The following is a 24,543-nucleotide window of genomic DNA, read 5'->3' on the forward strand; positions in this document are numbered from 1 at the left end:
CTTTCCGCTCTCGGCAATGAAGCCTGTCGCTCAGCCTTTCCCTGACCTTCAGGCTTAAAGGAATAACTTTTTCCTGCCCGCTGGATCTATCCTCGCACATGCGAAGCTACGATCGTCCCTGCCCTAGTCGGAGGAAGACCTCCAACTTGGAGCATGGCTCGGACTTTTAGTCCTTTAAGAGATCTTCTCAAGACCCTTTACGACAGGCCTCGGATTGTATTCCGCCTTGGGTCTTCTGCTCACTCTGGCCACGGCCAGTGTGTAAGCAATCTTCTTGGTATCTTACTACTCTCCCCTTTCTAAGGAAGAGGGGAAGGCAACATTCAGGCTCGCTCCTGAGTTGTTGGCTAGACTCAGAATCTGAGGGTCCCGGCCCTTCGGTCCGATTCATTCAAGATTTCGAGTCTCCATTCTGTATCTGATGTCCCAAGACCTTCTCTTTCTTGCCAGTAAAGGAATTGAGAGGTTAGCGCTGGGAACAGCTGCAGTTTGTCCTCAGTTGCAGCCGATTTGGGAGCACAAGGAGGACAGCCGATTTGGGAGCACAAGGAGGACATGGGGGGAGAGTCACCAGTATACCTCTTCAGCCCGGACTCAAGGACATTCATCTCGACCTGTCTCCAGACCCTCCCCCGTCACGTCGCCTTACAGCACGATGTTGGATACATCGCAACGTCCCTCGCCTTCGAGTAATACTACTGTGACGCAGGTGCTACAAGCTGGAGTCTGGAAGCGTCTAATGACCTTCGCAGCCCGCTTCCTGCAGGGCGTGACCTACAGGAGTCTCGATACGTTTTCTATCGCTCTGTGGTGGCTACACAACAGCTGGTCTAACCTCAGGCTCCTTTTTTGGACAGGTAGCAGAAGGTTGAGGGCATTGTTATCAGGTTTTAGTCTGCATGAACGAAAGAAGTATGTCTGGCCCTTACTTCTTTCTTCATCATCCCCTCTACGGGGAAGCAGCATCCTGGTCTCTGCATAGCTGACCTCGAACCTCTGCAGGTAAACCATGCTTCCTTGTGTTTCGAGTATTGAGTCAATACTGTCGCGTCCCCCATACCCTGACGAGGTGGTATTGGGAACGTCCAAACCAGAGTTCCTTCTGGAACTCCAGGTCAACTGCCTAGGACGGGTCACACTTCTTCCTTCACACACAAGCTTACGTAGGCCACATGGTTCCTTGCGGAGCAAGGAACTTGTGAGGTGCAGGGACTCCTTTTCTCGAGTGCGACTCACTCGGATTCTGAGTCCCCGGGTAAAGCCAAAGCCAGTATGGCTGGGGACTTTCCACCCTTCCTAAGGGGTAAGTCACCCTTTGTAAATAGCGTGGTTTGTATTTCGGTTACGGAACAAATGACAAATTCGAAGATAATTTGTATTTTTCCTAACCATACAAACCTTAGCTATTTACACATATTTGCCCGCCAGCCCTGTCCCCCAAGACAAGTCCTACCTCTAAGTGAAAGTGAGTATTCACCTGTGTGTGAGGGGGAGGAGGGGTAGCTAGCTACCACTCCCCTACCCCCCGCTAACTAGCGCGGGGGTAATACACCTCGTTAAATTCTAATGGCTCGCCACTTCAGCTACGCTAAAAGGTAACCCCTTTGTAAATAGCTAAGGTTTGTATGGTTAGGAAAAATACAAATTATCTTCGAATTTGTCATATTCGGACTTTTAAAACCTTCCCTTGTACGTAGTACTGTTAACAAACTACCCTTTAATGTACAGAACACTTAATGCATGTACTACAGTACCCTAAACTAAAACAGGCACAAATATTAAAGGCGATTTTATATCATGCGTTTCCTAAACACCTAAAAAGCACGATAAAAAATGGCAACCAATGTTTTGTTTACGTTCATCTCTGATCATAATGAAGAAACAAACTCATTTAGTGTACACATATATGTATAGGTTAGTTTTTGCATCGATTATATTGATTATACAGTATGTTGATTTTTTTATTACCAATGTTTTATTTTATTTTTCTTAGGACTTCCAAATGAAATGTTTTTCTTTATGACGCCGCCTGAAACGACGGCGTCATAAAGTACTGTACGCTCAGTAAACAACCATGCTCAGAACAAAGAAGGCATTTAACTCGCATGATGAAAGTGATAAATAATGATATTTACAGTAAAAGCATTTACAAAATATGTTATTAGTACAAATATAATTTACCGTATCTATATAAAATCATACAGTTCATACTGTACGTAGCAAAGCAGGAAAACAATTTACGAGAGAGAGAGAGAGAGAGAGAGAGAGAGAGAGAGAGAGAGAGAGAGAGAGAGAGAGAGAGAGAGAGAGAGAGAGAGAGAGAGAGAGAGATTGTTTTACGTACGTACAAATGTAAATTTTAAACAAAAAAGATATGATAGGTTACAACATGTAGACTTTTAAAACCTTCCCTTTAACTTAATGCATACAGTACTAAACTATAAAACAGGCACAAATATTAGAATGTGAGAATATTAAAGTAAAAAATAAAGATTGTTACTGTACTCAACACGAAAGAAGTTCAAGAAAAACTTGAATGATGATGGCGATGAATTTGCTGCACAGTAGAAATGATGATGATGAAGCTGATGATGTGTTCTACTGTGCAGCCAGGTAGTATTTTACGTCTCTTCAGACGGAGGTGTCTTTTCCTGGGACACCTCTTCAACTTCTTCAATTTCTTCCGAAGGCGTAGTAGCAGGAGGAACTGGCTCTTTTTTGCGAGGCTGGAAGAACATTGTGATCGGAAGTTGTTGCCGCTGGTTCTTTTTTCGATCTAAGAGCATCTTGTAGGGAGTCATGTCATCAACCTTGTTGCAGAATTGCATAGACCGAACCATATCCTCGTCCCACTCTTGCAACATTTCTTTCACCTCCTTTATATGGTTGCAGACCTTGGCAAGCCGTTCTAGTGTTAAGCCCGTTTCTTCGACATTTTCTTGGGTCTCTTCCTGGGTTTCACTCTCTTCTTCGCTTGCAGATTTCGTCAGGTCTTCGAGGTCTGCGTCAGTTAGGGGCTGGGAATGGCAGTCCAACAACTCGTCGACGTCATCAGTCGTCATGTCGCCAAACCCGTCACCTCCAATTATGGCAGCCAACTGCACAGATTTGCGTACTGCAGAGTGTTGGATTTCAGCAGGTGTAAATCCCTCGTCGTCGTAAACTATCTGGGGCCACAACTTCTTCCAGCTCGCATTCACAGTTGTAGGTTTCATCTCTTGAAGTGCCTTCTGAATATTCTTCAGGCACGTGGCTATTGTGTACTTCCGCCAGTACGCCTTCAAGTTAAAATCTTCATCCTCATCATCTTGGGCAGCATCCACACACGCAACGAGGTCCGCCAAGGTATTCTTCGTGTAGAGGGCCTTGAACGCCCTGATAACCCCCTGGTCCATCGGTTGAATTAATGACGTGGTGTTGGGTGGCAGGAACTCAACCTGAACGCCCTCACGCAACAGGTCAGTTGCGTGTCCACCAGCGTTATCCATAAGGAGAAGGATCTTGAATGGCAAACCATTCTCTACGAGATATTCATTGACTTGCGGGATGAAACACTGGTGGAACCAGTTGGAGGTCAGCATCTTCGTAATCCATGCTTTTGGATTATGCATCCAGTACACGGGAAGGAGATTCTTATTCTTACTTTTCAAAGCGCGAGGATTTTTCGACTTATAGATAAGCCCCGCCTTTAGCAAAAATCCAGCAGCATTGCCACACATCACGAGGGTAACGCGATCCTTGAATGCTTTAAAGCCAGAGGCTTTGGCTTCCTCTTTGAACAGGAAAGTTCGCGACGGCATTCTCTTCCAAAACAAGCCGGTCTCATCCATATTAAAGACTTGTTCCGGCTTGTATCCACCTTCGGCGATAATATTCTTGAACGTCTGGTTCACGTAAGTTTCAGCAGCGGCAGTGTCAGCCGAAGCAGCCTCGCCATGCAGGGAAACGCTTTTCAGGGCGAAGCATTTCTGAAACTTCGCGAACCATCCTTTGCTGGCGGAAAAACGTTGTTTCTGAGTCTGGGAATCAGTGGATGTCCCTGGTTGAGGATCATCTGCATCATCATCTTCTTCAGCATGGTTGCCATCGTCGTCTCTAGGTTCCTTTGCAGCAAAATTCTGATACAAGCTCAAAGCCTTTGTTCGGATGGTGTTTGTATCCAAGGCTATGTTCTTCTTCCGGCAGTCGGCAATCCACACAGCTAAAGCACCATCCATGCGTACGATCGTTTTATTACGCGTTGTAACGACTCGCTTCGCTGATCTGCTAAAGGTGATTGCAGCCGTCTTTCTAATGTTCGCCTCGTCCTTCTTGATATAGCGAACAGTAGATTCGTTGATCTCAAAATGGCGCGCCGAGGCCGCATAGCTTCTACCGTCTTTTAACATATCGAGAAGCGTAACCTTCTCAGCAATCGTCATCATCCTTCGGTGGCGTTTAGGCTCACTACCAGCCTTAGTAGAAGCAGAACGCTTGGGAGGCATTGTACAGTAGGATTTGACAAAAAGTTCAACTTAAAAAGGTCGCACCAGCACAGATTAAACTTCACAAACTTAAGAACGTCTACTCAGCGATACGCGATAACAGAAAGTGGACGACCCGGGCCCGCGAGAACCTAGATGCTGGAAGCTGGAGATGAGGGCAAAACACCAATCACAGGCTAGATAACAAAACTTGAGTTCTGATTCGTCATCTATCAGCGCTTGAACCAATCACAACCCGTCTTACAGTATATGATGCGTAGGTTACCAACTCAAAGTACAAGATACCCCGCGCATACCGTACGTACAGTATTAATAATAATAATAATAAATAATGATAATAATACAGTACAGTACTGTAATAATAATAATAATAATAACAATCATAATTTTATTAACAACAACAACAATAATAATAATGATAATAACAATAATAATAATACTGTAGCTTTACGTATGCTATTTTATTCTTTTGTAGGATGTGTGTCTCTCTCTCTCTCTCTCTATCTCTCTCTCTCTCTCTCTCTCTCTCTCTCTCTCTCGTACGCTTATTCGAAATGTGATTTTTGCAACAAAGAATATTATTGGATGCAGTACTACGTACGTATACATACAAAAGAATCATGGAAAAGATGCACATCCATTACATTTGTAGTATAGTAGCCATCAGCAGCCTTACACCATTCTAATATGGTATGACTGCATCTGATTTGCGTTTCATGTTCGATTTAATTTTACTACGTACTGTATACAGTACTGAATTATCGTATGATAATAATACAGTAATAATAATAATAATAATAATAATGATAATAATAATAACAATAATAATTTTATTAACAACAACAACAATAATAATAATAATAATACACGTAATAGCTTTACGTATGCTATTTTATTCTTTTGTAGGATGTGTCTCTCTCTCTCTCTCTCTCTCTCTCTCTCTCTCTCTCTCTCTCTCTCTCTCTCTCTCTCTCTCTCTCGTACGCTTATTCGAAATGTGATTTTTGCAACAAATAATAATATTGGATGCAGTACTACGTACGTATACATACAAAAGAATCATGGAAAAGATGCACATCCATTACATTTGTAGTATAGTAGCCATCAGCAGCCTTACACCATTCTAATATGGTATGACTGCATCTAATTTGCGTTTCATGTTCGATTTAATTTTACTACGTACTGTATACAGTACTGTATTATCGTATGATCACATTCTCTTTTCGTGTTTTATTTCTTTCTGTGCTGAATTATATATCATATGTAATGCAATGAACAATCAGTAAGAGCAGATATTACTAATTACAGTATTAATGGAATTACAGGTAACGAAATATCGTATTTGGGGGTCTTCAGATTTCGCGGTATTTTCGAAATTTCCGGAAAATCCGCGATATGTATATATATATGGGTTATGGAAAAAACCCGCGAAGTGGTGAATCCGCGATGGTCGAACCGCGAAGTAGCGAGGGTTCACTGTATCTTTAAAGTTTTGCGTAGGAATATCTTTTAAAGTTTTGCGTAGGAATATCTTTAAAGTTTTGTGTAGGAATATCTTCGGGCGTTTTAATTATGAATAGTTATTGCCTTATTCATTTACTAATGCATGGATGTTATATTTTTGTTTGATGCTGTGTAGAAATTGGTTTGTAAAGACCAATAATTTTTCTTTATTAAAACATTCCTGATTACAAAATACCAAGATGGATAATAAATTCTGTTGTATAGGTAGATTCTTCAAGTGATTACTGGCTAAATTGCTGGTTTACTATTATTATTATTATTATTATTATTATTATTATTACTAGGTAAGCTACAACCCTAGTTGGAAAAGCAAGATGCTATAACCCCAAGGGCTCCAACAATGAAAAATAGTCCAGTGAGGAAACGAAATAGGGAAATAAACAATATAAGAAGTGATGAAAGATTAAAATAAGACATTTTAAAAACATTAACAACAATCAGAATAAGAAAAGGGGGAGTGCACGGGTGACATATAAGGCAGTTTGATAATTTTTTTTTATATATTTAGGAATGTTTTTTTCTTTTACTGTATATATTTAGGAATGTTTTCCTTTTATATATTAAGGAATGTAATTAGACTGATGAATTTCTTAGCATTAAACACCCAATCTCTTTCCAATACTGTAGTGTTCATTTCCCAATTGTAGCAAGTGTGTGTATGTGGGTGATTTTAACAAGACAATGATCTTGTACTGGTAGAAACATTTTAATAATTTGTAGCCTTGTGTGTGGTTTCTAATCTCACTTGATATTTTTAATTTAAGAAACACTAACAGTAGTTTATTTTTTCCAGGTCCATGATGGGAAAAATCTTAAAGGACGAAGTAATGATGCGATTGCTTCTGCTTCTCTCTATATTGCCTGTCGACAAGAGGGAGTCCCACGTACATTCAAGGTGTTCAAAGGGTTTAATTGTACAATGTTGTGATTGTATCTTTAGATTTGCACTGGTTTTTCGTTTATGACAATTTTTATCACCATACAATATACATATGTATAGATTAAGTATTTGGAGGATGCATTGAACATTTTGAAATTTCCTCTTCTAGCCTTTGAGAATTTTCCTTTATCGTCAATTCCCCCCCTAATGTTTCAGGAAATTTGTGCTGTGAGTAAAATTAGCAAGAAAGAAATTGGTCGCTGCTTCAAGCTGATTTTGAAGGCTTTGGAAACCCAGGTTGACCTTATCACCACTGGAGATTTCATGTCAAGATTTTGCTCCAACTTGGGTCTGCCGGCTTCAGTCCAAAAGGGTGCGACTCACATAGCAAGAAAAGCCGTTGACTTGGACATCGTTCCTGGAAGATCACCGATCTCTGTAGCTGCAGCAGCCATTTATATGGCATCTCAGGTAGAGATCTTCTTATTTATTTAACTTTTTTTTTTTTTTTTTTTTTTTTTTTTTTTTTTTTTTGAAGGGTGGTAAGCTTCACTGTTAGAGTGTGCTATACTGAGGGGAGTGAGTTTACAGTGCAAATGTAGTAACAAATATTGCCACATATACAATGACCCTTAAATCCTAAAGTTCACCCCCAGAGAATTGGAGTTAGTCTCATACAATCTTTCTGAAAATCACACCTTGAATTCCAAGTGATGCTTATTGGTAGGCAAGGCCAGGCCTTACTATGATAACTGAGAATAAAGGTAACCAAAGAATATTTACTGTACATATTGGCATATGTTCATGATAACCTATTTGAAGAAAAATTTTGATAACAATGAAATCAACTTTCATCCGTGCGGGTCCAGCTAAGGAATTGAAAACATCGAGTTATGGTTGCATTCTCAGCAACCTTTATAGATCTCTAACCTATCAATAATGTTCATGGTATTGTTAATGTGGGTAGTAAAATTATCATAAATTGTACTGTATCAAGGAAGACTTTCGATCAAAGGGATTAACCGGTGATGAGGTGTGGGACAGAGGTAGATGGGGAAAGCTGACCAGAAACATCGACCCCACATAGAAGTGGGAAAAGATGTAGACAAAGAAGAAGAAGATACTGTCATTAGCGATAGTTTATTATTGTTGACTGGACACAAACAGAATGGTTTTCCTGTTTTGTAAGAATTTCTAAGGGTACAGTAACTACAGGTTTCTATGCGTTAGGGAAAAATACAAATTGTCTCCGAATTTGTCATATTTGTAATAACATCATTACTAAAAGCTATACATATCATTAGCTATCACTTGGATGAGTGTGTGTGTTCATTATGATCGGCAATAGAGTAAACAAAACAATGGTTTCCCTTTAGGTGGCGTGCTTAGGAAAAAAATTATATAGAATCGCCTTTATTTCCTTAAAAAAATATAATCAGTACAAAACCAATATTTTGTGAGTTTTGTTAGTGCAAAATCTAACCTATACACAAATGGTTTTGTAATTTAGCAATCATCTTGTATAAAAGATGACTTAAATTCATTCAAATTTGCCCTAATTTTCGTCTTCATCTCATCTAACGGTCGTCTTGTATGGCGAAGTATACGGTAGTTTTCAAAATCAGATCGCAGCATTTTTAGACACGGCTTTGGAGAAAACCTTCCCCCTGTAAAATTGTTATTGCTCATCAAAAGAGCAATAATTGATTTGCTATTTCAATTCTTGGGAAATTGGGTAGTAAAAAAATCATGTCATTCAGCTGTTAATTCTTAATTTTTTTAAATTAAATTTGTTTTTCTGATTTTCATTACTAGGTTTAATCGATTAAAACTGAGTTATTATACTCAAAACTAGTGGGGAATGTTTTAGTAGCTGAAGCATCATAAATCTTCTGAGTACACTGAAAGTCAGTTTGTGATGTTATCTGCCTTTATTGAATGTACGATAAACTTGTTTTGAGATCATATCCTCATTATGGTAACACCTGGGCTTCTCTCAGCTGTGGAATATTGTAATTTTATGATCATGGTAACATCTGTGGTATATTTTTCTTTTTATGCTAGATTAGTCTTTGGAGAAAAATGAGTCAGTAAATTATGATTCATTATTCTGTATCTATGTGAATGATATATTCCTCTGTTCTTTTACTATCACGAATAGCAAGGTTTTGCCTTTCACCTCAATTTCATGTACTGTATAGTAGAAGAAACGGGGTGTATGTGACCAAAGTATCGTTTCCTCTTATTATTATTACTTGCTAAGCTACAACTCGAGTTGGAAAAGCAGGATGCTATAAGCACAGGGGGCTCCAACAGGGAAAATAGCTGAGTTAGGAAAGGGAACGAGGAAAAATAGAATATTTTTAAGAAGAGCAACAATATTAAAATAAATATCACTTTATAAACTAGATTTGTTGACCAGGCTGACATGAGTTTTTATTGTTTATATATGACATATCTGTTTTTGACATTGTTAATAGTTTATATAGGACATATCTGTTTGACGCTGTTACTGTTTTTAGAATGATATATTGTTAATTTATTCTCATCATTTATTTATTTCCTTATTTCCTTTCCTCACTGGGCTATTTTTCCCTGTTGGAGCCCTTGGGCTTATAGCATTTTGCTTTTCCAACTAGGGTTGTAGCTTGGCTAGTAATAATAATAATAATGTGTATAATTCTTATTATATATGAGTGTTTCAGCTTCAGATAGATTGAAATGTTTGTTTTGACCACATACATGGAAGTATCCATAACTTTTGAAAAACATGCCTACACTAGATGCAAGTTAGCATTCTCTTTTTATAGAATCTTAAACTTGAAATTTTAATCATTGCTCCTCTTCCTGTAGAGGGAGGTTAGTTCTGTTAATACACCTCACAGGGTGTACTGTATGCACGACTTGTCTTTTTTGCAGCATCTTGTTGGCCCCTGGCAATACTGACTTTTAATTTTTTACACCTCCGTTCTTGCTTCCTCTCGACCATTTTGCTGTTAAACCTGTTCTGATTCTAACTCTTTAGAGCAACTGCAGAGTTTTACCCCCCAGTTGTACTTGCATGACGAATGACCTCCCAACCCCAGCATTTCTTGTTATTATTTGCTAAGCTTCAACTCTAATTGGAAAAGCAGGATGCTATAAGCCCAGCGGCTCCAACAAGGAAAATAGCCCAGTGAGGAAGGGAAACAAGGAAAAATACAATATTTTAAGAGTAACAACATTAAAATATCTCCTATGTAAACTATTAAAACTTTAACAAAACAAGAGGAGGAGAAATAAGATAGAATAGTGAGCCCGAGTGTACCCTCAAGCAAGAGAACTCTAACTCAAGACAGTAGAAGACCATGGTACAGAGGCTGTGGCAATACCCAGGAATAGTGAAGAATGGTTTGATTTTGGAGTGTCCTTCTAGAAGAACTGCCTACCTTAGCTAAAGAGTCTTTTCTAGCCTTATATAGAGGAAAGTGGCCACTGAACAATGGATAGTGCAGTAACCACTCGGGTGAAGAAGAATTGTTTGGTAATCTCAGTGTTCATATATTTGGTCATATATTTCAAATTCATAAGTCTTGTTTTTCCTTACATTTCAGGCCTCAGAAGACAAGAAAACTCAGAAGGAAATTGGTGACATAGCAGGTGTTGCTGATGTAACCATCAGACAATCCTACAAACTGATGTACCCAAAAGCTAAAGATCTTTTCCCAGAGGATTTCAAGTTTTTCACGCCGGTCGAACAGCTTCCACAGCTATAAAACTTTTTCCTGTGTTGAGTCTTTCTTGGTTTTTTCATCATCGTATGAAAAAATTATGTTAAGGTAGGAAATAGCAATGTGCCACTGCACACCATGGACCTCATTCTTGCCAGGACAAACCATTTGGTTTGAAATTTAAACTTTTTTGTACTATTCTTACTGCAGTATGAGGAAATAATGTTTTTTTTTTTGGTTACTGTCTTTCTTGGAATAATGCAATGAACAAGTGTAAGGAAGGGTTGTAGGGATGCAGGATGAGTTGAATAAAGTAGTGATGGGGACATTTTAAGCTTCAACACACCAGAATTGGAGAAATTTAGATGCACGCTGTTTATGTTTTCCAAGGAAAGAAAGAGAGCTACTGTAGAGCCTCTTTATTTACATTTTTACATTGAAGAATTTGTTGGTATAATGTTTCTTGAAGGAGAAATAATTATGATTTTACTTAACAGGGAGCTGAGAATGTAGGTGCTGTGGAGAGCCAGATATGAGTTGCCTCTTTTAAGCAGATGTATAATGTTAATACTGTGTTTAAATCAGAATTTTTTTTCTGAGTTTTTAGTGTAACATTTCACTTAACATGATGTGAAATTATGAAATAGTTGAGGTAAATTTCATACATCAATGATATTATGCTCTTATGATACTTTGATTCACAGGAAGTTACTATCTATAAGTATCGTAAGCATTTTATAGGTTATTGTTATTTCAAAGAACAGAAATTTTTTTTGTGGCTATGTTCAAGTTTTTTATGTAATAGTAGTATAGTGTTTCTTATGAGTGCCGTTGGTCCAGTATTTTATTTTTTCATTTCTGTTGTCAATTTAGTTTTTTTTTCAGCAGATTGGATTGAAATGCAACAGCTCAGCGATTTGTTGTCGTCATCAAAATTAGCTATAGATAGCTTTATTATCACAAGTGTTCATATTTAGACTAGCAAAGAAGCTTAAGTATGTTTCCCTCTTGAAATATAACCTATGTTATTTTTATTAGTAGAAAACAGGTGATGCTCAAGGCATCTCAGTCATTGTTGTGCTTGTGTTTGCCGGTAGCTGGCTAGCTGTTGTCTTCATCAGATTTGGCATTTAAGAGGTCACTTTGATAGCCTTAAACTTGTTAGTGGTTAACGTACGCTGTAAAAAAATTAACGCGTGTGTACTATTCATTGAAATTGATATATAACATCATTGAAAATGTACCGTGGGTGAAATTACCATCGTGTAGACGTTGCGTAGAGAGGCAATTTTGCTCGTTTACATCTCATTGCCATTGTTTACAAAGATTTAATTTTTTTTTTCCTCTTATCTACAACTTACTTTCAAGTAGATATCATTTCTAGACTCGTTGTGCTTCATGAAAGCTACCCGTAAACACCGTTCTGCTTTTAGTTTGTTTATCCTCATTTTGTAGAAGAGCTCTGGAGGCCTTGATGAAACAATTTCTCTTCAACAGTTTCTTTTGTAGCGGTTTAGATCAGGGGTTCATTGTATAGTGGTACACACAGATGTCACAATTAGAGCATTGCTTGTTTATGGTGTCGCTGGAAGATAGTGAATCAGCAGGAAGTTTATATATCTTTCTTAATGTGCATCTTTAAAAGTACAAGATGGTGAACTGCAAAATATCTAGATGGAGATAGCCGTTGTTTTCAGTTGATCATTTTGAGATTTTCAAGAATATTTTTTTCATTGACATTGAATATATATATGTATTCTATATATTTTTAACAATATACAGATCCCACCTCTTCACTTTATTAACTTGAAGTTTTTGAAAAGAAGGGAAAAAATCGACTGGCGTCTGACTTTTTTTTTTTCTTTTCAAGTTGAAAATTCAAGTTACAATCACATCCTTTGTCTGTGTATTCTCCTTCCAGGTGCAAAAATATTTTATACAAGTACAATTTGTAACCTTTGACCTTTTGGAGATTGTGTAAAGGAGCTATAAAACTGAGAAAGGGTAAGGATTACTGGTCAAGTTTGGGTCTGTTATATTACTGTTCTTCATGCAGTTGTGTTATTGGGTATATTTGCATTTGACCCCACAGTAGGCACTTACTCAGGTCCTTTAGACAATACTCTCTCGACCTATTTTTTGTCACGTAGAAGATAAGAGCCGTGAAAAAAAAATACCGCAGCCTAATCTGTTAGTGTACTTCTCTCTGGTAGGGATTTTAGTGCGATAGATTCACAGGTATGGAAAGCATATTCCTTTGAACTCAGATTGTTGTGCTGAACAAGAGATTTTATGCGAATTAGCATCCTTCAATTTGTAGTAACCCTCTGTGACCAGTCAGCCCCTAAAAATATAAAAAAATGGGATGTTTAGGGTTCTGTTGTTAATCCATGTCACTTGAGTGTTTTTCTTTTTTGTTTGATTTTTAATCTGAGGTGGAAGGTGGTTTAGATATTTGATAAGGCTGTTTCATGGTCTTACAGTGAACAAACACTTTTAATCTATTTTTGGCTTGCTTTGGAATACCGTACAGTATGTCACCGTCGTCATCATCAGCATTTTGATATAAGATTTTCCCTGAATGTGGTCCTACGTTAAAAGTTCAACTCGGTGCAGTAAGTAAAACCAATTCCATATCAAGAACAGATTCAGTATATTTGCTTGAATAAATTTCAGTCTTCATCTATAATTTATAGCGTTGTTATTTATGAAGTTTTATTTTTATTTACCTGAATTTCAGTTCTTTTTGGTTAGTTTCATTATTTTAAATTGTCATGACTACTGCTTAATTTCTGAAGTCGCACAGGGTTAGCATAAAAATCGGTTTTTGAAATGAAAGGTGAAAAATTTGTCATAACTTAGAAATTATGGAAATATTTATTTGCACTGGAGAGAGTACAAACGAAAATCTTCGATACTTGCCATAGTATATCATGTAAGGAGTGCTTTTAAAGTAGTACCTGTTTTAAAGTTTCAAGTTTTAGATCTCGGCATCACTTTCCTGCCACCAAGTCAGACTTAACGATATTGATGTAGTTTGTGAATGTTGATATTTTTCAGATGATAACATTTCTCAAACTTCTAACGTTATGCGAGAAGAGTCTGTTGTTCGTTATTTCTTTAATCGATCAACTGGCGATTGGATAAGAATTTATATATTGTAGATTCTGCAAGATTTAAATTACACAATTCAAATTTTATAGAATTAGAAATACATTCATTCCTTTTAAATTAACCAAAGTGTTTATTAAAGAAATCATCTCATATGGTCCCTGCCACAAAATTAATTCTTGACACATTCTTTTGATAAAAATTCTGCTTACCAGATTAATTCTTGACACATTCTTTTGATAAAAATTGTGCTTACCAGATTAATTCTTGACACATTCTTTTGATAAAAATTGTGCTTACCTTTATGGCGATACCAGAATCAAACACTTGTCGACAAAATCAAAGGTTTCATTGTTCATACGCCATCGGCTTGTTTTATAGAAGATATTTAAATCAATTCCTTCCATCTCATAACTTTAAGTATTCATTAAGGATGAAAACTTTCAGTGAGAGTATTTGGTACAAATTAGTCTTTTGATCTTTCAAATTGTTTTTATTATCTTTATTGAAACTATAATTTGTTTAATTATTGTTTTACTTTAAATCACAAAAAATCAAAGGGGCTTGAGATTTTTTTTTTTTTTCATATAAAAGATTGCTTCACTGCTGTAGTCCTTTGTTTAATAGAAATTTCAGATCTGCTTGAAAAATAGCAGTTGGGAATAATCTTGTTTATCATACTTATTATTTAACAAGGGAATAAGAATAAGCATCTTGAAGGTTATTCTATATAGGTACCCAGCAGGGTATGTTTTTGCTATCCACATGATGGGCTCAAATTACGTCTGGTTAATCTGCCAAATATCATGTCTCAAAATGTCTTTTAAGATGAATTCAGTGATATAATAAAAGTCTTTGAAACTGAATTGCATCAACAAATGATATTTTACAGAGGTTTCTTTGAAAGGTATTGGAAAATACAAAAAAAAAGGTAAATATAAAGTTTGGTATATACCAAAATCTGTTTTTTCCAATTTCATAGTTGTCATTTTCTTGTTGCTTTCATGATCTCTGTTTTTATTTATACATTTTTTTTTATATTGGTTGTGTAACATTTTTGGAGTCATGATGGAAAATTTACTACAAATCTCGATTCCAGTTAATATTTAGTCCTTTTGATTTCAGTCTCGTGTCACCAGCCTGTAAGAGTTGAGAATTTCAACTGGTGAGGAGAAATGTATCAATGAGCGAAAAATTTAAAGATACATATTAATTCACATATGTATACTGCATTCACATTGTCTTTTGCATAATTAAGGTTATGCATCTATAATCAATTCTCTTTAGTGAGGCAGAATTGTACCGACACAGGGGTGCCCTTTTAGCTCGGAAAAGTTTCATAATTGCTGATTGGTCAGACAAAAATACTTCCTTCCAATCAGATGTTAGGAAACTTTTCCAAGCTAAAAGACCACCCATGTGAGTCGGTGCAAATTTACCTCACTAAAAGGACTTGACTATAGTTGATGTACCACAGTATACAGAGTTGACCCTTCAGATTAAAAAACATTTTAGGTTTCTTTTGTCACTATTTCATGGCACAACTTTTTTATAGTAAACTGAAATCACAGCAAACTTAGAATCCCCCAGAATCCTTTTCTCTTTCACTCCATTCCAACTTTTGTAGTATTACAATGCAATCCATGGCAGTTTTGTAGTCCAGAGACTCATTTGTCGGTATCAATAATCATGTTAAAGTATCATTTATTTCAAAGTACAATAGGATGGTATTCAAATAGGTATAGTAAAAAAAGAGACATTGAAGGCTTGTACTGTGGTTATCTCACATAACAATTGAATAATTGAAAAATATCAAGCATGATTATTGATTGATGCTGAAAATATTTTGTTTTTTATCGTTGTAACATAGCTACCGTTTATGTCTTTTTAGTGCTTTATAGCTTTGAAAAAGGCTCTATTTTTGTAATGGATTACAATCAAATGATACTATAATCTGATCTCATAAAATTTTAGGACTGGCTCACAAAGGGTTATATTCATTAGTATGAGTACTAAGAAAATTTCTTAAACTGTAGAACTACTCATGCAATAGTATTTATTTTGCATTTGTATTGAAAATAGATAAAGATAATACAAAGGCTTTTTATTTCCCATGTGAAGCGTATGCTCAATTGTATTGTAAGGTTTATGTTTGGTTTGTACAGTAATATCGCTGCTTGCAAGATGGGAAAATGATGAAATAAGAAGAATGATAGGCTAATGCCAGGCTGACACTTGCACGACTTTTTGCCACAAATTTGTCGTGACATTTTGTGGCACGAACTGGAAAAAAAAAAAAAAAAAAAAAAAAAAAAGAAATTACCTCAGAATCACAGCTCACCTGTCCACATTGACATGAACTGGCACGAAAAGTTCACGATGAGGTTCATGCATAGTTTTAGCATAGTTTGCGCACTTCCCGCATTGACCTGACGAGTTCACGAACAGTTCGTGCATAGTTCACGCCGCGTTCACGAAATTTTGTCATGACCAAAATTTTGATCATTTCAAAGTTCTCGTCACGACATGCCACGATGTCACGACAGGTTCACGACGAGTTCACGCCAGTTCACGACTCGAGTCGTGACAATGCATGCCACAAATTCGTGCAAGTGTCAGAGTACCTAAAGTGAAGATTACAGAGGTGAAAAGAATGTCACGGCTGGGATGGTGTGGACGTGTAGAAGATGAATGGTAGGAAGGGAGTGTGGTGGCCTTGGAAGGAACTTGTACGGGGAGAAAACGAGGAGGGAGGCAGAGAATTATATGGCAAAATAAGGTGGAGGATGATATGGAGAGAAGAAGACACAGGAGAGGACGCATCATGCAACCAACTCCTTAATGTAGGGATAACAGTGGGAAAGAAAATTCTACAGTGACAGGTTTTACACAGTGGTTGTCCCTGGCATGACAGAATTTCTATCAGTCTCATTACTTTTGGCCAGAGAGCAATGACGAAATGTACCAACCTACTTGAGTCGACGTTTCCCAGCAATATTACAAAAAGGAATAAAGATAAAAAGAAATTGAAAATTGCATTAGAAATTTAAATTGACTTTCTACATAGCAATTATGGTCGCATGAACGGATGACGCTTAATGCATAATCTGATCCTCGTGTGGTTAATGGGGCTCGGACAATTCAGAATGTGACGTAAGCAATTTGAACACAGGATGAATCCGTAGGTTGCTAAGACCCCCAGTTCACTGGTCCTTAGCTGCATATACTTTTTAGCCTGCTGTACCTTGATTCCCACTACCTGCCTTGCATCTTGCTGTCCAACCCCTCGACACTTTTACTTCCCAGTACAACTGCTTTGTTTTCACATTTGCTCCTAATGGTCAGCTTGCTCTCCTTTTCCATGGAATATAGATCAAATCTAAAGTTTTAATGTCGATTTTGGCTGCAAATGATTGCTTCCCCCTGTCAGTTGGTAGTGTATCATTTACTCAAGCCTCTATTCAACATCCCTGTGGACCCTCGCTCTAACCACTCTTTAAACCTCTACCATTATTCCAGATGGCTTTCTTCCTTCCATATGTGCAACCTTTCATTCATGGTGCAACAAAAGGGTTTGCCCTCAGTCTCACCAAGGTGCTAAAATGCCTCCTTAGCTTGTAGGGCTCAAATTCATAAGTCCAGAAAAGGGTTTTGATCTGAATGGACTGACAACGAATAATAATTTACTCTGGACGGCTGCAGAAATATTCATCTGTCCACTAGAGTTTATTTCATGATAGCTTAGGTGGTGTCGTAGAAAGTATTGAGAAGTATATTTGGATGAATATGTTCCTTTTTTTCCTTTAAATAATTGCAAGTACATCATTAAGTCTGTTTAAAGAAGTTGAAGAGATGTTCAACAGGAAAGCAGTGGCTGAGAAGGTTGACAGGCAAATGGATTTTAAGATAAAAGACGAATATCAAGAGATGTACAGTACTGTATTAGTAATGAGTTTTGTGTTTGACTATAAGCGTGTTGAAGATTTGTGGAATGTGAAGGATAGACCTAGAAGTATTACACAATCAGTACGGTGCAAGAGTAGACCTAGCACTTCTAGGGGAGAGACACCAAAATCAAATCATTGTTCTCTAATCTTGGATAGTGCCAAAGCCTCTGTACTATGGTCTTCCACTGTCTTGGGTTAGAGTTCTCTTGCTTGAGGGTACACTCAGGCATATATTTCGATCTTATTTCTCTTCCACTTACTTTTTTTTTAAGTATTTATAGTCTATAAATTGAAGATCTATTTTAATATTACTGTTCTTAATATATTTTTTGTTGAACCATTATTTCTCTTTTAGTTTATTTCCTTTCTTCATTGAGCTATTTTCTCTTTTGGATCCCTTTGGCTTATAGCATCCTGCATTTCCAACTAGGGTTGTAGCTTTGCAAGTAATAATAATAATATTAGATGGGTCTACTATAAATTTTAGAATCTTTGTAGAAGTATTTTAGCTTCCCACTTTCATTTCACTGTCCATACAATTTTCTGTATCATATTGCAACCAGGATGACCAGACATCCCATGTTTGAAGGGATTGTCCCATATTTATGACATTTGTCCCGTATCCTGTATAGACCTTCCCCTGGACGAATTTTGTCCCGTATTTTCAATATTTATAAAAGGATACAGTTTACTAGTGAAATTTTGGTTACAAAGAATATCTTTTAAAGCTGCAAAACATGTTTCATTGTAATGTTGTCATGCTTTGACATGTGTACTGTGATGAACAGCTGTCTGTAATAAAATCTATAATGTACTTACTGTAAAACTAAAGAAAAGTCAATGAAGTAGGTCCTGGACAATCTGGACCCAGCTGAGAAGGAGTTCGCGCTGTCACTGCGTGCTTAACTTCAATTAAGTTGCGTGTCTATATTGTTCAACTACCTCACCAATTTAGGTCTCCCTCATTTCAATTTTCAAAATCTGGTAACCCTGACTGCTTCTGTGAGCTTTTTCTCCGGTTACTCGCGTGTGCTGAATAAATTCCGAGCTCTCAGTGCTAGGATTTCCAGCCCATATTCGTAAGTATAATCCAAAGGAATGGGGAGTGATTCTTTTGTATGAGGTTAAGTATGTTAATGGTAATTTTAAAGTTTCGCTATACTGTATTATTGTCTGGTAGTGAGGTGAAGGATTGATTAAGGAATAGCAGTTTGAACGTAACAGAAAAGGTCTAAAGTTGAGGTTCTCACAAAGTAGCTATGTGAGTAATTATTGGGGAGTAAAGAGAACAACTTTTTATCACGCAAATGACTCGCAGCGTGTAGGGAGGGATACCATAATAGAATAACTTCTATTTTAAAAGTTTAAAGACTGCTTGTGAATGGCAGAGGCAAGGGATGCTGAAAATGCCAGACTGACCATATATGTCCATGTGGTCAGCAGCCAAACCCACTTTTCACCCAATCTAGGACCAGGCAATGGCTACTGATGACTCAGCAGGTAGACCCATAGGCTCCCCCAAACCCCCCATCCCGAGGATTTGTGATGTACAATAAAAGGCTGTTTATTCAAGGCAACAAGATCATTTTTCTTATAGTGTTTTGTGGTCGGATTTACGAATTTTGTCTACATGGCTACTTGAGAAATTCTGTAATGTAATTGTAGCTTTACTTTTGATGCTTACTGTATCATTATTATCATTATTACTTGCTAAGCTACAACCCTAGTTGGAAAAGCAGAATGCTATAAGCCCAGGGGCCCTAACAGGGAAAATAGCCCAGTGACGAAATGAAACTAGGAAAAATGAAATATTTTAAGAAGAATAACTACATTAAGATAAATATTTCCTATATAAACTATAAAAACTTTAACAAAACAAGAGGAAGAGAAATAAGATAAAAAAGTGTGCTCGAGTGTACCCTCAAGCAAGAGAACTAACCCAAGACAGTGGAAGACCATGGTACAAAGGCTATGGCACTACCCAAGACTAGAGAACAATGGTTTGATTTTGGAGTGTCCTTCTCCTAGAAGAGCTGTTCAACATAGCTAAAGAGTCTCTTCTACCCTTATCAAGAGGAAAGTAACCACTGAACAATAGAGTGCAGTAGTTAACCCATTGAGCGAAGAAGAATTGTTACCGGGAAGTAAAATGTTACATGGACAGCAGAATATCAGAAAGGAACCTCAAGCAGAGGTAAAATAGAAGGGTATAATGCATGTTTATTAGCTAAAGATATAGTCTGAAGAAATGCTGTAAACTAGAGACCCTCAAATAATACCTACAGTGCACTGTGAGAGATGAACTGGTGGCACTACTGTCTAACTAAATATACTTTGATGAGGTTTCTCATGACAATCAGTTTTTTGACGTAGCTATTATTTTAAATCTATATTTTTTTTAAGTTAAGGACACCCATAGAATTTTTCTAACAAATTTCTAAGGTCAATATCATCTGAAAGTAGGCCTAGTCATTGCAAAAATAAAACAGGTTATACAATAAAGAGCAGTAAAAAGCAAATGGTTGAAGTCTACCTTACCCGACAGTCTAATACTATAAGATGAAGCTATTGTAGGATACAAGCAAACTTTATGCAACTCGTGACTTATGACAGAAATTTCTAATTGTATATTATAAGATTTTGGTATTATTTAACCAACGATAAAAACCCATTATGAGAGTTGTAAGTTTAAGTTATGTAAACAGGACTCGAGACTATATTCATACTTTAATTCAGGTTTGTGATGAATTATGTTAATGAGGAGTAAGCATTAAAATAACGTAGTACCCACCAAAGTGTTTTAACACGAATATGGGCTAAATATAAGTGAAGAAGATTGTTTGCGAAAATTAGGGCACTAATATAATTCAGTTGTATAGGATAAAGGTAACAAAGTATGCTATAATTGAATTATAAGCTAATATATATATATATATATATATATATATATATATATATATATATATATATATATATATATATATATATATATATATATATATATATATATATATATATATATATATATATATATAATATTTACCTAAAAATTGCAGTAATAAAGAAATTTAAATATGATACTTATTTAGATTTAAAAGATTCTTTTTATTGAATCTATTTAGGAAATAAATAGACTATTTTGTAAACTTTCATGTCCAGTTTAAATTATTTTTTGACGTCCGACGCTATTAACATGGAATATAATTTTTCTAGTCCGATGCTGTAGTGAAATGAATTAATATAAACAGCTTAATATATCAAATAATCGTTAATAGTTCAATAATGACAAGGTGACAGAAAACGGACTTCTGCGTGTAATAGAAAATAGCTCCTCCTTTTAGTGCGTGACTAAAATAGTTGTATTTTTTTTTTTCCATGGGCTACTGCTTTAAGAGGGGAGATAGGTGCATTTTCTATGAAAGCAAGGGTGATGGATTGGAAGCTGCAGTAATTAAATCGTACCCGGAATGGAAAGAAGGAAATACTGAAAATGATTATCCAGGATATTCAAGAAAAAGAAGGAAGATGGTGGAAACAACCTGCAAAGTATTTGGAAGAATTAAGTTTAGGTATAAGACAAATAAGAAGAATGAACAAGGCAGAAATAAAAACGGAAACCAGAAAGTGGGATACTGAAAAGTGGAAAGAAGAAATAGAAAGTAAAGTGAGCTTAGAAATATATAGAACGTGGAAGAAAGAAATTAAAGAAGAGTTAATTTATGACAATACATTTGCTTCAGTGATATTTTTTAGAGCAAGAACTAATACGTTAAAATTAAATATTGTAAATTGACACAATGGAGGGAATGTAAACTGTAATTTTTGTGAAAATGAGGAGGAAGATTTGATACATTTTCTGTTATTTTGCCAGGAATATAGAAAAGAAAGGAATGAAGTAATTGAGCTACAACAACCATACGACGAAGACCCAAAGAAAATAGTAGGATTTTTTTATTTAGTGAAACAAATATAGAAAAGAAAAAAGAAGTATTGAACATAATGTGGAAGAAAAGACAAAACAGTACAAGAAGATAAGCGTTTGAGGCGCCGTTGTAAAGGCTATGCCTCACCCCAGAACCTGAACCTAATGCAAGGAGAAGAGCATTTTTAAAGAAGGTATTGAAATATCTAAATAATATTAAATACCAGTTGAAATGTGCTCAGCTAAGCATAGATATATCTGAACACTACTCCAAGTTCTAGGTTCCTCGTTGCTCTCTCCACAACACTGTTATTTTGGGCACACTACTAGATAAAGCGTCATATTTACAAATCTCTGCAATATGCAGAAAATTCTTTATCATTAAGTACCTCCTACACAGACAGCACAGTTACATACTTTTACTTCTAACTTCTAAAGCCTGTCTAATATAATGGGCAACATCCATAGTTGGTATTTCTAAATTCCCTAATTCTACGCGATTGTTTCCAAATTTTCTTAATTTATTACAGCAAAATATATGCTCCGTTAACAACAGAAGAGAAAAATAAGCTAAGAAACTTTGTACCTATTTCTCAGTTGATAGAGTGGCCGCAAATGTATTTTGTAGTCCTTGTGGAGTCTTCAAAGATATTCAACGGTTAAGTAGTGATTAATGCAATGATCATTGAGCAGTTAGGAACGACTCGCACGTGGTGCGGTAGGTCAAAGGCCATTTTACACCTCGTGTCCTGCGTCCACATGTCATGGAAGGATAAAGGTAAATTGATCTTAGAATTTTTGTTGTTCATACCAGTTTTAAGCTATTGTGGATATAGGCTTTAGTTCACCTGGTCGAAATACAGATTATAGATTAGAAACAACAGAATAAAAAGTGGAATAATGATAGTTAATTTATAATGCCTGTCTGTTTAATAAACTTGTAGTAGATATTTTTGTTTGGGGGGATTTACAAGCAAGAAATTGTCAGTAACGAGAATGACGTCTTGGTTTCATTGTGTACTTCTGCAATAATTAACAACCTTCTTTAAAGTAATTTAGAACACATTACTGTCTGCTATCTGATACCTAACATCCACTAGTGTGGTTTAGTTATAATGATATCAAAGGTATATATATATATATATATATATATATATATATATATATATATATATATATATATATATATATATATATATATATATATATATATATATACACATATACCGTAAATGTAAATATATATATATATATATATATATATATATATATATATATATATATATATATATATATATATATATATATATATTTACATTTACAGTATATATATATATATATATATATATATATATATATATATATATATATATATATATATATATATATATATATATATATATATATATATATCTTGGCCTCTGGTACCCCTACCTAACCTAACGTAGATCACTGTATTCTTACTGGGCTGGGCCGCTGGGGTTGTGTCACCCTGCAGCCCCCCCCCCTTTTTTTTTTTCACATTGTCACATTATGAATTACAATGTGTTATAGCCTGTGTCTGCTGGAAATGTTTTCATGAAAATATCACAAATATCATGATATATTGTGACCCATGCCTAACCTAACTTAAGGGGCTGTGCTCTTGAATGCCGGGGGGGGGGGAGGATTATCCCTTACAGACCCCTTTTCTCGGGAGGTATATGAACAGAGAGCTCTTTGGCAGGAGACTATTAGAAGGGATTATCAAATTTTGAAAATGTAAATTCTCTTGTTTAAATCTAAAGAAAATGTTCCAAACTTACCCTAGGACTAGCCTTGATAGAATTTCTGAACATAGTACGTAGGCCTACACACTAAAGTAGATCCCATAAAGTTGTTTCTGTGTATTACATTTGGGTAACATTCATACTAAGTTTGGTTAACCTAGCTAAGAAAATTAATACTGCGAATTGTAGCCTATGTATAGTGTTGAATAAATCGATCCATGATAGATTTATACATCTTCCATCAGTTGGGGATAAAAATAGAATTGAGATGGGCGTTGTCTAATGGTTTCCCAGACTTTCAGCTTTATATAGTCCTTGATGACTTTGGAAAAGAGAATGCCAAGTTCCTTGGCCAAAGCTTCCAAAAATACAACAGCCTTTGACCAGGTATCTAAAGTTAAATTTCCCTAGCCTTACTTGTTCTCATCTCTCGGTATTATTATTATTATTATTATTATTATTATTATTATTATTATTATTATTATTATTATTATTATTATTATTATTATTATCGTTGTTGTTGTTGTTGTTGTTGCTATTATTATTATTATTATCATTATGATGATTGTTGTTGTTGTTGTTGTTGTTGTTGCTGTTGTTGTTAGCCAAGCTACAACCCTAGTTGGAAAAGTAGGTTGCTGTAAGCCCAAGGGCTCCATCAGGGAAAAAAAAATAGCTCGGCGAGGAAAGGAAACAAGAAAATAAATAAACTACAAGAAAAATAACGAACAATTAAAATATGATATTTTAAGAGCCGCAGATCTATCTGTCCCGTTTTTAAATTTATGCATCAAATTTGGGGCAATTGTTTTGCAACGAAATATTTGCGAACGTATCCCATACACTTCTGTGTATCGATTGAGTGAATTTTGCAATAATTTCAAATTTATTTGATGATTTAGTGTTTTGGGAGCCCGAAGTAAATATGCTGGCTAGTTTTATTGGAATTTATGTCATTCGTATATCTCATATGACTAATGTTTCTTTTCTCATTAGTTTAATGGGAACAAACGTGAAGAAAATAAAATTATTAAAACTATAGAGGAAAAGCTAAAAGATGAATATATTAAAAAAGTAAAATACCAATGATTTTAGCGATTGCATAGTAAAATTGTATGGATAAATTGTGTAGCTGTATGGGAATTTATGAATAAAGTTGACAGCCCCCCCCCAAAAAAAAAAATATTTGCAGTAAA

General features: G+C 35.9%; 2 protein-coding genes across 3 annotated transcripts in view; both read left to right on the top strand.

The window, feature by feature from the left end:
• Positions 1 to 15,379, top strand: part of LOC137648918 (transcription initiation factor IIB-like) — a 65,390-nt gene extending 50,011 nt beyond the window's left edge. The window contains exons 5-7 of the mRNA XM_068382106.1: positions 6,802 to 6,903; positions 7,105 to 7,359; positions 10,482 to 15,379. Of these exons, the coding sequence (XP_068238207.1) occupies positions 6,802 to 6,903; positions 7,105 to 7,359; positions 10,482 to 10,643 (519 nt within the window). The 3' untranslated portion in view covers positions 10,644 to 15,379. The remainder of the gene's footprint in view (positions 1 to 6,801; positions 6,904 to 7,104; positions 7,360 to 10,481) is intronic.
• Naxe (NAD(P)HX epimerase) overlaps positions 1 to 24,543 on the top strand; it is a 235,326-nt gene that overhangs the window by 124,883 nt on the left and 85,900 nt on the right. The window lies entirely within an intron of this gene.

Source organism: Palaemon carinicauda, chromosome 10 (assembly GCF_036898095.1).
Source record: "Palaemon carinicauda isolate YSFRI2023 chromosome 10, ASM3689809v2, whole genome shotgun sequence".
Lineage (NCBI taxonomy): Eukaryota > Metazoa > Arthropoda > Malacostraca > Decapoda > Palaemonidae > Palaemon > Palaemon carinicauda.